At 38.3% G+C, this 14,471-nt stretch overlaps 1 protein-coding gene across 4 annotated transcripts in view; it reads left to right on the top strand.

Moving 5' to 3' along the window:
* The window catches only part of Rnf130 (ring finger protein 130), a 128,521-nt gene that overhangs the window by 83,432 nt on the left and 30,618 nt on the right, over positions 1–14,471 (top strand). For 3 of the 4 annotated variants that reach the window (XM_026412301.2, XM_026412299.2, XM_077801471.1), the window contains exons 5-7: positions 535–617; positions 8,803–8,899; positions 10,459–10,663. In XM_026412301.2, coding sequence (XP_026268086.1) covers positions 535–617; positions 8,803–8,899; positions 10,459–10,663 — 385 coding nt within the window. Of the gene's footprint in view, positions 1–534; positions 618–8,802; positions 8,900–10,458; positions 10,664–14,230; positions 14,325–14,471 lie in introns of all 4 variants that reach the window. The other variant, XM_026412300.2, reaches the window with a different exon arrangement.

Raw genomic sequence — 14,471 nt, 5'->3', positions numbered from 1 at the left:
CTGGCTCCTTGACTCTTGATAAAGACTCATTATTAAGTTGATCCAGTTCTACCCCAAATCAGTGACCAGATGCAGTGCTCCCATAGCTGGGGTAAGTCTTTATATAGCAGTCTGCAGAGGGATCACCATCTTTATGCCTGTACTTGAGGAGATGATGAGGTGATTCTCCTGATGATGACCCAGCTTTTGTACAGTATTCTGTGAAACCTGTTCAGATAAACCTGTAGTACAGTGGCAATGGAGGTGGGCAGAGATAATGGTGATCCAAGGTGACAGTTGATGTGAATCTTGACAGTAGTTAGAACTCTTAGTCTAAGATATATCATAGACAGAAGTAGTATTGATTATTATACAAGTTTAAGAAAAAGATTGGCTTAGGTATAATTTATATCAGTGTTGTCAAACAATTGGAAACATTATTTTTAATACCATTCACTTTATCACCTCTTGCTTAGCATAATTGCCACAGAAACACACTTAGCTGAATTTTATACATGTAGCATGTGAATTGTGATCCTTTGCTTTTCGTTTCAGGAAACAGACCCAGACTTTGATCATTGTGCAGTGTGCATAGAGAGCTATAAGCAGAATGATGTTGTTCGGATCCTGCCCTGCAAGTATGTCAGCTTTGTATATTTGAAAAGAATGATATTAATGTGTTTGTATGTCTCCCTTTTAGAATGAGTGTCCACTTGCTTCTGAGAGCCTCCTAATCAACGGCTCTTCTAACCAGCCAAGACCCTGCTGCACATTGCTCATATTGGGAGGTTGTGGTCAACGAAGACCAGTTTTGCCTCACAAAAACTGATTGCACGTGTATTATAAAAGGAATACATATGGCACAACCTCCAAACTTTCAAACCTTAGAGTTTTTATTATGTGATTTCTGTGGGTTTCAAAAACAGCCCCTTTTCCTCTCCATCTTCAATCAGAATTCACTAGGCCCTACAGCGAGACCCAAAGAGTGTTCATCTTCCTCTGGGATTTGGATTTCTTTTTCTTATTTCTTCCTTTTTTTTTTTTTCTGAACATAGATTATATACAGTGGAAGGACTGACTGATACTTGTTTTGTGCCTGCTGTGGGTCAAGTACTCTCCGCAGGTTACATTTACTGTCTCCTCTGATCTTCCCAATAATCCAAAAAGGTTGTTGTTCTCCCATTTTTATTAGTCAACATTTTGTTACTAGAACCAAGTATCAGGCATGATCTACCTATGAAGAAAGGGAGGTTTATTTAGCTCAGAATTGGGGGGGCTAAATAGAAAGCCCAAGATCAAAAGTCCATAAATGGGTAGATCCCATGAGTTTGGCCTCTGGTGTGGTAGCAGATGGCAGCACATCACAGTGAACCCACATACAAGCAAATGGTCACCTCTAAAAAAGGAGCAGAGATGGGCTGGGAATATATCTCAGTTGGTAGAGTGCTTGCCTCACATGCACAAGGCCCTGGATTCAATCCGCAGCACCACCCAAAAAAAAAAAAAAAAGCAAAGAGAGAGAAGACAAACAGGACAGGTTTGCTTGTTTTGTAACACTCTTGTGGGAACTGCCAAGGGGGTTTCACAAGAAATACCTCTTACCCCTCGGTGACCTAAGAAGGATCTTTCACTGTGCCCCATTCCTCAAAGATTCCATTCTTCACCTTCACCACCCTGGGGACCAAGCCTTTAAACACAATGGAACTTTGTGGGGCACTCAAGCCACAGTACCCTTGTGCAGTGAAGGATAATGAAGCCAATAGTGTTTCTAAGATCACACAATTCAAAAAATGGTACAGCTGAGGTATACGTCTACCTTTAATGCCAGCACTCCTCTCATAGTACCACATACCTCCCTCTAGAGCATTTACTGAAACTTTAATGCCTAAAAAGAGCTTTCTTTAAGCATGTTGGTGTCTTCCATGATCTTATCCCAAATTAGGGAATGCAAACATTAAAAAATAGTATTCAAAGCATCATCTGGAAAAGAATAAAAGAACACTACTAATAAGCCTTACACCTAAGAAATTTCCTTTCTTCTCCCCTCTTTTCTTTAAAAGACATCCACATAACTTGACCCAGCCTTCTAATAATACAAAATGTGAATGATTAAAATATTGGTGAATAGTTGTCTCCATAAGGCTACTGATCTTACTTTACTTAGTCACAAAGTAATCTCTTCTGAGCCTAGGATGATCTGGATGAGGGTTTGTTGTTATTGTTGTTTTTTAATTGTAGTACTTAAGAATAATTCTGTATACTAAAACAGAAATCCAAGATTCTAAAAGTCAAATCATTCTACTTTATACATAAAAGAAAATCTATCAAACTAAACATAAGCTGTCCTATAGAAAATTAAATTATATCAAGACAGTTTTTTCTTATTTCTAATTATTTACAATCTAAAACATGAGGCTAAAGGAAATGTATATACAAATACAAATCAGGAAAAGGATCAGTAGGATAATTAAAAAGCATAGTGAGAAAATGCCAACTTTGACCACAAAGAAGCCAAGACTTTACAAATTCTCTGTCATCTTATCTTATCCCAGGATCCCCTGAAACCATATGGTACCTAAAGAGTGGAGGAGCCATTTAGTTATTACTAAAATGAAAGTGTCTTCCTCAGGAGAGTCTCAGCCTGAAATAGTTGATTCTGGGAAATTTTGCTGTCATTCTCTCCATCCCTAAAGCCTGGTTTTTCCAAAATTTTATTCTGAGGATTTTTGTTTGTTTTTGTTTTTCATTTTCCTCAGCTTAACCCAGAGCTTTCCAAATCTGACCATACATTAGGATCAATAGGGGAGCTTTCAGAAATACCTTAAATGGAGCCTAGGCATATTTATTTTAATAAGACCACATTCTCCATTAAAGCTTGAAGCCTTGGTTGATATTAACTGTTTCTGTGACTGAAACCGGAAAACTGGTTCTCAACTTTCGTATTTGTAGTCTTCTTTTGAAAATTAGAAATTTTGGCAAACTTAACAGAATTTCTTTGCACCCCTAGTAACAGCACTGTTCACTTGTATGTCTTGGCCCTTATTTTTGACTATGCTTGCTGCCCTGACTGTGTGTCAAAAGTTCTCCATGTTGCTTTGGAGCCTGCTGTTATATGTTACTCTTACCCCTCAATTCTGGGCAAGTGGCCTCTTTCTCTAAATTATATTGTTCAACCTGCTCAGCAAAACATTTTACCTCACTGGAATGGTAACAACAGTATGATCCTCAGGTGTAATAAAAATTAAATTATTTCCTCATTATGCAATATTTTTTAAACTCTTTTTTTAATATTTATTTTTTAGGTGTAGATGGACACAACACAATGCCTTTATTTTTATGTAGTGCTAGGCGAGCACTCTACCACTGAGCCACAATCCCAGCCCTCCACATTATGCAATATTTTGTGACAACCTTTGACCTATAAGAGGTTTTCTCAGCTTTGATATTTGGGATCACATAATGCTTTGTGTGGAGGAGGGGTCTGGAAAGGTGATTTTGTGCACAACGATATTTAGCATATTTTTGGCCATTAACTACTAGAGGACAAAAGCATCCACACCATGCAGCTGTGACAATGAAAAATGTCTCCAGATGTGGACCACTGATGCAGAGGATATCTTCACACAAATGTTCTTTTTTTTTTTTTTTTTTTTTAAAGAGAGAGTGAGAGAGGAGAGAGAGAGAGAGAGAGAGAGAGAATTTTTATTATTTATTTTTTAGTTCTCAGCAGACACAACATCTTTGTTGGTATGTGGTACTGAGGATCGAACCCGGGCCGCACGCATGCCAGGCGAGCGTGCTACCGCTTGAGCCACATCCCCAGCCCACACACAAATGTTCTTTACCGCAAATCTTCTCCAAGCTTCTTTTTTCCAGTGGATGTATCTCAAGTTACTTTGCATAATCTCTTACCTCATGCTTCAGCTTATCCTCCTTTTACCTCCAGTACCCTCCCTTTCTCTTTTGTCTCTATGGTCTTTGAACCCAAGCCTGCCATGCTTCCTTTATTATGCATCTCTGTCCCTCTGTGTCTTCCCATAGTTCTCTGAACATATTGGACAGGCAGGGCTCTACTCCACAGCTATGCCTCAGTTACTGCCTACAGCCCTCTTCCTGCCTTGTTTGTCCTCCCTGTTCATCACAGCAGCACTTCCAGGTGTTTTCATTCTCCTTAAACACCTTAACTTATCCCATTACTCCTCGCTTTGAGAGTGTAAACTTCACCTAGAGAAATAGTGGTTGGATTCCCTCACTTCCAGTGTGCCTGCCCCCACACTGCCATCCACACTTACACCTCCTGTCAGAATGGAGGAGGCAGCCCCCTTCTGGTTTGGTGTTGCTCTTTCTACGGGGGCCTCTGTCTGCAGCTCTTTGCCTTCTGCCTGAGACCTTGCTGTATTGATTCTCTATCTGCTCCCTCCAGTTTTGTTCTTTCTGTCTCTGCTCATCAGCTTTAGTCATGGTCAAGCATTTTCTATTCCAGTTTCAAAAACTCTTTCAAATTCATCACCCTCCATGTACTTGCCTATAGCACTCCCCTTCATAGCCGTCTTTGGAAGGATTTGCCCTTGCTGCCTCTCTACCTCAGTAAGGGATGAAGTCAACCAGAAGCATTGTGTCTTTCTGTCCTTCATTTTTATAAGAAAGGCTTTCTGGAAACTGAACTAAGCCTTTCTATCTATAGATATCAGACCTCTCATGGATTGCTGGGTTTTTTTGTCGCATGACCTTTACTTTTCATTCTCTATTGCACTAATTTACTGTGGACAGATGGCAGTTGGCTATGCTTTGGGGACCTCCTGTTTATATCAGTTGATTACAGTTGATCATCCTTTGGACTTTAGCCAGCATGTCTTAGAAACAAACAGTCATCTTATTTAAAGGTTAGCCACAAAATTTTTAGTGGGTAAAAATACTCTTTTTAGAAGTAGAGTGCTGCAGCCTGGAGAAATACACATTTAAGATGTTAGCTTGGGAGCTAAAATGGGTCAGTCAACTGGCTGCTGACTGTTGAGGAGCTGCTCTATCACCCCCACCTTGGAGGGAGGGCCTGCTTCTATGTATCTACTGTCAGTCCTGGCTAGGGGAAGGAATTCTTGTTTCTGACTTTTAATAATCTTGGATCCTTTTGTTTGCCAGGTCCTTAACACGGCACCCAGAGGCTGCAGAGCTGTGAAACAACTCACCTTCAATGTAGACTCCTCACCCCAGTCCTGCTGTTTTTCTGACCTCTCTAGTTTATGGCTATGTGAGAAATAGGAAAGGGGAAGGGCATTGTATTTCAGTATTACAGGTTTTGTTTCTTTCATGTTCTATATATTTTGCATTCTGTATCCCAAAGTATTTCTTATAGGAATAAAGAACTTTTTTGGTTGAAGCTCTGATTGAAGCTCCTTTTCACGTTTCATTGCTCCTCAGCACATCACCTGCTTCCCATTGCAGTACAAGACTCAACCCTAAATGTGCTAGGGCCTTTTCTGCTTTTATGTATTTTTTTGTTGTTGAAGTCTTTCATTTTAACAATGGAAGTGGTTTCCTTTTTAACTTGCCTCAGGTGCCACCTTCTGAAATCTCTAAATGTCCACGATCCACCCTCTGGCTAGGGAAAAGTCACCCCACCAGATGTTCTGGGGCCCAGGGTGTGCCATAAGAGCATTCTACCATTTACTGGGATGCCATGTAAAATATTTACATTGCTTTGCCTGTTTAATTAATGTACCTTTCATTCACACAGCCCTTGATATACTTCTCTCAGTATTCCATATATAGTTTTTCATTTATTGTTCCAGATAACCTCATGAGTTAGACTAAGTCCACCTTTCCCATTACTGACCACACAGCTTTCAGGTGAGGCAGTGGGGAGGCAGAAAGTGTAGTCGATCAAGGGTCTGATGGTTATAGCAGCAGGGAGGGAAAGGCCATATTTGGTTTGATGAAACAATAAAGCAGAGGATGCAAAAGCAAGAAGATGAAGAGAGTAGGTGATGAAGAAGAGAAGGCATCAAGCTCTGGGTACTTGTTCATAAAGATGATGGTAGGAGGGGGGGGCTATGTCAGAGGACTGATGACTACAAAGAACAAGTGCTCAGTTTTGTCTCCAAAAGCAGAATGTGCTAAAAGAGTTGATACTGAAGATCTGGGTTGAGATGCACAGGAGCTGAGCTGGTAGGGAATCTAAAGAAAAGTTCTAGGTCAGAGGAAGCAGAGTTTGGGGGTGATTATTTGACTTGGGGTGTGGGGATGTGCAAATAGCTAAAAGGAGCTTTTTTTAAATGAATCTTTCAGAATCTTTCAGATTCTGAGCTAGCTAAGGAAGGTTTTCTTAGTTTGTCCCTAGAGAACCCATTAGTCTGTTGTCTTTCGTTACAGTGCCTCATAACATAGAGGAGAGGAGAGATTGTAATTGTCTAATAAAACCGAGAGTGGGCACTTTTTCTTTCAGATATGCAAACCTGCAAGGAAAGATTTACTCAAGAACCACAACATAAGAGATTCATTTAATGAGTTCACTTAAAGGAACAGATAGGTAGAGAACACTCCATTCATGCAGAGTTAGAAATTAAATTTGGGAGTCACACCATTTTGTTCTCTATGAATAACCAGTAATAGAAATGCAGCCAGAGCAGGGAGTGCTAGAGCCAAACCATTGTTTACCCCAGGTAGCTGCTACTTGCTTAAAATAGGGTTTTCATCCACAGTTGGCCATATTAGCTGCCTCCATCCATTTGCATACCTCCCACTTAGGCACCAAAGTGGCCCTGGTCAGAGTCCCATAACCTTATCTCTTCTACCACCTATCAGCCAGCCAAATCCCATTGTCAACCCTATGCAGAACTGACTTGGAACATATTCCCAGTCACTCCACTCCCTCCTGTTTATTAGCCAAACCTTCAGAGGTCTATAAGCCCCCCCAAAGTACATGTAAGATATTAGGCACCCTTGTGACTTTATGAGGAGGTTCTATAATTTATATCAGATCTAAAGGGATCTATCCCCCAAAAGGGTTAAAGCCTTGTTCTAGTCTTAAGTTAGTTTGGATTGCAGCCAACCTTGACTGCTGAAAAGTGAGGATGCCCCCTGGGGTTGAGCCCTGCAGTAAGGAACTCTTCATCTCACTCTAAAATACTCCCCATACATGGATACAAGTAATAAGAAGCAGGCACAACACCTTATATGTATTAAACTAATTTAGGTCTTCCTTACAGATTACTGGCACTCAAACTCTTAAGTAAAAACCTTAAGGTTAAAATAAAAGCCCTCAAGTATGATGAGTTTCTGGATAAATGCATTATCTGCGAGTTTCAGACTACATGGATAAATTCAGACTTCACAGTCTTTATTTCTGCCCTTAAATGATACAAGGTCATCAAGTGGTGATGGAAGAGCAGTATATATTGTTGACTGAAGTTTTATTATGCATGAATATTTACTCCAAATCCCAAAAAAGACCTCATTTTAAACCAAAACTGCATTTTTCAAAACAGCAATCATAATGTTTAAGTTATAAATTAACAATCGGGGTTTTAAAGACATACCATGGTCTAATTTAGTATCATTCTCAAAATTTCCCTTACTCTAAACTTAAGACTTTAGTGTGTCTTCCAAAAGTGTCCTGAAAGTCTGTATTGGTGTCTACTCCTTTCCCAATTTGTCAAGGACCCCAAGCTTCTTTCAGTCTCAATTACAGCTTCTCAGAGCTCTCAGCCAGGGGTTCTTGAGCTTGCAGAATAGTCTCTGTAGCTCCCTCAAAGTCATTTCTCCCTCTGAAGGGCACAAATTCCTCTTCTAAGAATTCAAACCCTTCTGTGGCTGACTTATTTCTTGTCCCGAGGATGTAATTTTCTGTTCTGAATGTGAGAGGAAATCACCCATGTCTACCCACACACACACACACACACAAAGTTTCAGCTGAAATTTGCCAAGTGTTATTTGATTCTTAGGCACAGTTCACTCCTTAAAATAGTTCCAGCTGCCCTGTGACTTCTACAAATATTTAACATAGATTGAGTTCCATGAAACTAATTAATAATTTACACAGAAAACTCTTGATTTTAACCCTGGCTTAATATGTTCTCAAAATTCCATTTTTCTATATAAGCTATTATTATAAGAAGAATAACTGATTTACAAAGTATGAATATCATTATTCTTAATAAATTTGCTAGGTTTCCTCAAGTCTTTTTTGGAATTTGGTAGGATAAAAAGTCCAAGTTGGGTACAGTGGTGTGAGCCTGTAGTCTCAGCTACATAGGAGGCTAAGGCATGAGGATGGCTTGAACCCAGGAGTTTGGTGCCAGCCTGGACAACATAATGAGACCCTGTCTCTTTTTTATTTATAAATAAATAAATAGGATCAGTATGTAGTTAAGTTGTGGAGTGCTTGCCTAGCTAGTATGCACAAGGGCCTGGGTTCTATCCCCACAACTGCAAAATAAAAACGTCCAAACAATGATCTCCTACTCATTAGTTCTCATCACATAGTACTATTCATACATGAGATTGGGTTTAGATTTTCTGTAAAGGGTGTGTGTGTGTGTGTGTGTTTTAGTTGTTGATGGGCCTTTATTTATTTATTTATTTATTTATATGTGGTGCTGAGAATCGAACCCAGTGCCTCACACATACTAGTCAAGTGCTCCATCACTGAGCTACAGCCCCAGCCCTAGAAGTTATATTTTTATAAACCTCCAGTATTTGTCTTTGGGGTATTGTAAATGTGTTAAAAGGAGGAAAAACAAACTAACTTAAAATTTCATTGTTTTCATTTTGACCTAACAGTTTTTCAATATAAAATTTATAACATAATTCTCCATTATTTTATAGGCATGTTTTTCACAAATCATGCGTGGATCCATGGCTTAGTGAACATTGTACCTGTCCTATGTGCAAACTTAATATTTTGAAGGCTCTGGGAATTGTGGTATGTTTCCAATTTTGTCATTGCTTTTGCATAATATCTTATCTAATTGTAATACAACATAACATATTTGTTATAATAGGAGATATGACAGTCTCACAAGAATACACTGGCTTTTTTTTTTTTTTTTTGCCAGATAACCTTGTTAGTCCAACAAGTACCTTTCTTATAGATTACAAAAGATTCAGAAGAACTTTTAACAACCTGGCAAAGAGTTTTGACAGAACTATTGGCATAGAGATTGGCTCTGACAGTGCAAAGACCAACCCTGACTTACCAAGAACTTTAGAGACTTCTTTTATTTCCTTAAAAGAAGTATATATCCAGGATTGTGCTTTTTTAGAGGAAAATAAAATACTTTCTGGTTGCAAAAATATAATAAATGAGGGTTGGGATTGTAGCTCAGTGGTTGAGCGCTTGCCTCACATGTGAGGCACTAGATTCGATCCTCAGCACCACATAAATCTACAACTTAAAAAAATATTTTAAAAATACATATATAATAAATGAATATTCTCAACAGCTGAGTTTGGTTGAACAGATGAACTCCTCATTTTAGCTTTGCAATCCAAAGAAATTTAAGTAGTCCTATTTTAAATATACTATCAAATCACAGTTTAAGTGCTGTACATTTGGACAGTAATGCCCCATTTATCCTCAGTCCCCAGAGATCCTGTCAGAGATAATATAGCTTAGCTATATAAAAGATTATAGCATGCCTGTAATCCCAGCAGCTCAGGAAGCTGAGGCAGGAGGATCTTGAGTTCAAAGCCAGTGTCAGCAACTTAGCAAGGCCCTAAGCAACTTGGGAATATCATGTCTCTAAATATAAAAAAGGACTGAGGATGTGGCTCAGTGACTGAACATCTCTGAGCTCAATCCCTGGTACAAAAAAGAAGAATTTTATACTTACTTTTTAAATGGTAGACTTTGGCGCCAAGTATTTGTATACCTCTCCTTCAGGATTAGTTGTTTAGATTTTGAAATAGAACATTTTCTTTCAATTTAAAAGTCTTTTCAACTTTGATCTACTTTAAGATGAGAGGGGCATTTTATATTCCAGCTGTTCCTTAACATTAACATTTAACATTAATCAAAGTAATATAGTACATTGTTTTTTAAACTGAATATTAGGGGGTTGGGTTGTAACTCAACCATATATTGCCTAGCATATATGAGCCATTGGGTTTAAACCTCGGCACCACATAAAAATAAATAAAATAAAGGTGTTTAATTGAATATTAATTAGTCAGCCTTATAATAATGATTATGATTCCCTGTGCATACAAGTCATGTCCATAAAGGGTTATCTTTAAAAAAAAAATTCACTGGCCAGTTTTCTCAGTTTCTACAGTGGATTTTGGTTTTCTTTTGGGAAATGAACTGGTCCTTTTGAAGAAAATCTTTTAGGTGAGAGTAGAAAACATAGATAGGCAGTGAAATAAGAAGAAATTGCATGGAAAGAACTTGGTGAAGTCCTTGCAATAGGGTATCAGACATTCAGGGTTTTATGAAAGAACTTGTTTTTTTACAATTATTTTTAACCTGGAAATATTTTGCAGCCAAATCTGCCATGTACTGATAATGTAGCATTTGATATGGAAAGGCTCACCAGAACCCAAGCAGTTAACCGAAGATCAGCCCTAGGTGACCTCGCCAATGACACCTCCCTTGGCCTTGAGCCACTTCGAACTTCGGGGATATCACCTCTTCCTCAGGATGGGGAGCTCACTCCTAGAACAGGAGAAATCAACATTGCAGTAACAAGTAAGTGGGGACCCTTTACCCAGGCACAGGGCGAGTTGCTGCTTGGTTTGGGCATGCAGTGACTGCCAAGGGGAGAGATGAGTCCACCTGGGCCAGCAGCTTTGTAACTGAGAAGGTAATTACTTTTGTTAAAACAGATGTTTGGAATAATGGAACTTTATAATAAGATGCTTGTGTATTGGTGTTTGATTAATAGAAATAGCTGTACTAGATGAACAGTTGTTCAGAGGTTTGTCTTAGTAGCTGCTTTATAAACCTTGTTTTGAAATCTTTGCATTGCAAACAGACAGTTAAGGAGACATTGGAATGTGACGTAGGCCAGCAGTATCAATGCTGGTATGTTAGGTAGCTGAGCACTGGTGCTCTTGATCTCCCACGCTGCAGGCCACTTAGTAAAAACCTAATTTAGAATTTAAACCTAAAATTTCAAGGCTTCAGGAACAATTGAGATGGCATGTCATTGTTTATTTTATATTTTTTTTCAGAAGTTTGGTCTCTTGGTACTTAACCCTTTGCTATAATTGTACATGAGAAGGAAGAAAAGCCAAAGGGTAACCTGCCTCAAAAGAAATGTCTGAGCTCATTATAAGCATCTTGATTGTTGAACTGTTGACAGAAAATAAATGTACAAAGTGTTTTAAGGGAATGCCTACATATGGTGTGAGTGGGCCAATGGTGTGTGTATGGACTTTGTAGAAATTCACCCAGTAACAAGCCAACTCTTTTCTTCAATTTCATTCTTTACGCGCAATTTCCATCTAACAACCTGTCACCCATCTCTCGTCGCTGCTCTGGTGCTGCCTTTTCCAATTTATGCTGTTGCCTTGCCTAGAGCTTCAATCCTTGAAGCTGATGGGGCTTCACTTGCAACTGGGAGTCAGTAAAATGGGGGGAAATAGTTACAGAATAAGTCTTCCTTATGTATTAAGACTCATGTGGTTTGTAGAACCAACCAAAGATAATTATTAGAAAATTATTTCTCAGGTTTTATTTGATCAGTTATCTGAACTCCCAAATCCTTCATGCAGTTTGAAATAAGTAAAACTGTTCTTTGATATGGTTTGGCTCATTTCTTGCCATTTCCCAGTGATTTGTTTTAATAGCATTTCATGGTTTTCCTACTTCGACATTGAAGTTTTGTGATCTAGATTTTATTTTATTTTATTTATTTTTTATGATTTTTTAAATTTTAAAAATTGAATCTAATAATAAAGGAGTTGAAGGTTATTTGTTTATTGAGTTTTTTGTAAGTCCTTCATTGATCAGACATTTATTGAGCACCTACTACTACATAAAGTACAGACCTTCTAATATTGTATACAGAAATGTCCTCAAAATCTTATGCTTTTGATGATAAAATATTACTTCATATACCAAATTAATTGCCTTTAGCAGAATTTACAGATGATGCCAATAAGTAAAGTTTGTATGATTAAGCTAGATCCAAATTACCTCTGCTTTTCCCTCCAAATCCCTGTAGCACCATACCAACTACAGTACATTCACCCAGCACCCACTGTGTGCAAGGCACTGTGCTAAATAAGTAGTTAAGAGAACAGAGGCTACCAAGGTTCTGGCTGCAGTAGATCATTGCTAAGTACTCCTGAGCCTGCTGGGTATTATTATGAATGTTTACTTCCTCCTTCATTTAACTAGTTTTTGTAAGTGAACTCATAGCAAAAAAAAAAAAAGACAAAAATATACAGCTGAAGTTATAAATAATGTCAGTCTGCTTATATCATGTACAAAAGTCTCTAAGAATATGAGCTAAGGATGTAGCTCAGTGGTAGAGAGCATGCTTAACACATGCAAGGCCCTGGGTTTGATCCCCAACTCTTTCAAAAGGCAAAAAAAAAAAAAAAAAAGTTTTTAATATGACAAAAAGAATGCTGTGTTAAGCTCCTTGATGTTGATAACCTTTCATCTCTTGATTTTTTAAAGGTTCAGTATACATATTTCTAACCTAAAATATATATATAGTTTAAAGTGGTGGATTTTACATGAATTCTCAGAGGTTCATTTTGATATAAATAAAAAACTTGAATTTGATGATGAAGAAAACTAATCCAAAAGACAGTGGCTACACTAAGAGTTTACTAAGCATTTTAATAATATAAATTTCGATGAGGACAAAGATATGCATGTAGAACAAATTCAGCATCCTGGAATCATGAAGAGCAATCTGTCTTAACCATTTAAGGTCATTACCTTAAAAGCCAGAATCCTTTTTCTAGAAAAGTGTCAATGCATACACAATTTTGCATACAGTTTTAGGATTTTCCAAACTCAGATAAAGAAACACCATGTTACACAAAACTTTTGCACATGAAGATTTGGTGTTCCAAGTGTAAATGTTTCTTCTCGCCTTACTACAGACATCAAGGGGATTTTACTGAGTAATACCAGCCTTAGTTAGTGCATACTCTTAAGAAATATTTTCTACTTAAGACTTTTAGGAGCAGGCATGGTGGCACATGCCTACAATCCCAGCAGCTCAAGAGGCTGAGGCAGGAGAATTGCAAGTTCAAAGCCAGCCTCAGCAATTTAGCAAGGCCCTAAGCAACTCATCAAGACCCTGTCTCAAAAAATAAAAAGGACTAGGGATATAACTCAGTGGTTAAATGCCCCTGTTTCAATCCCTAGTACCACCAAAAAAAAAAAAAAAAAAAAAAAAGACTTTAGGAAGTCATAATGATTCTCAGGTTGATTTTGAGGTCCCAAATAAATGTTTTCTGAATATTAAAGTTAAGGGGAAATAGTAACTGACTTCCTGGATGGAGAGAGGAAGAAGCAGAGAGAGAGACTGACTGACTGACTGACCATAGAGAGAACTATAGATAGCCTTAGATCTCTGTATACCAGAGATTTTCAACCATTTGGTGGGCTCAGTACCTTGTCAGTCACTTACCCTTCTTACTTCACTTCAACACCAGAAAAACAAGTGTTGCTTCCCGCAGTGGACTCATAAAGGGTGGTACTCATTTTCTTTATACCCAGTGAGATATCCTTTTAATGTCCTGTGGAAACCTGCACATAAGAGAAAAAATTGTAGATGTGGTATCTTGGAAGGCAAACTTGGAGACTGCTTGGAGTGCCCACAAGACCTTTGAGAGCCACTATGCCATATTTCTGAGCATTTAGCTAGCTAGAAATGAGTGAATCAACCATGCAGAAATGACAAAGTGAAATTTAAAAGATGGTTATAAGTATGGTTACTCTATCGTCATTTCAGTTAACAATGAAAATAAATATGTCCATGTGCAATTTTATATACATATTTTTCCTACACAATTTTTGGTGGCCATACTTCTCACGTACCTCAGAACCTAAACTGGAAGAAATGGTTGGGCCATGCTTTCCTCTCTCCCTTGCAGCTTTTACCAGTACTTCCACTAACCTTCTCCAGTTAGTAGCTCTCTGGCAAACCTCCTCCTGCTTCACTTCCTTGAGCCAGTCTTGGCTTACACCTCCGTTGACGTCTGCTTCGTTGCATTTGAGGGAAATGTTGACATCAATTTGACTTAACCTTCTCCCCAGAATGATTTCCTCCCTTTCCTTTGTCAACAGAAGAATGGTTTATTATTGCCAGTTTTGGCCTCCTCAGTGCTCTCACACTCTGCTACATGATCATCAGAGCCACAGCTAGCTTGAATGCTAATGAGTAAGTAACAAATTGTTTTTTAGATTGCATGTGCCAGATGATCCCAGAAAATATGTAGAGTAATTTTCATAAAGGTGGTGAGAATTGGATTCCCACCAATTCCATATTGATACCAGTGGGATCATAGCTAGCAAAATAAATTATTCT

The sequence above is a fragment of the Urocitellus parryii genome, chromosome 1 (assembly GCF_045843805.1).
Source record: "Urocitellus parryii isolate mUroPar1 chromosome 1, mUroPar1.hap1, whole genome shotgun sequence".
NCBI classification, from domain to species: domain Eukaryota; kingdom Metazoa; phylum Chordata; class Mammalia; order Rodentia; family Sciuridae; genus Urocitellus; species Urocitellus parryii.
This window is presented reverse-complemented; position numbering and strand designations above follow the sequence as displayed.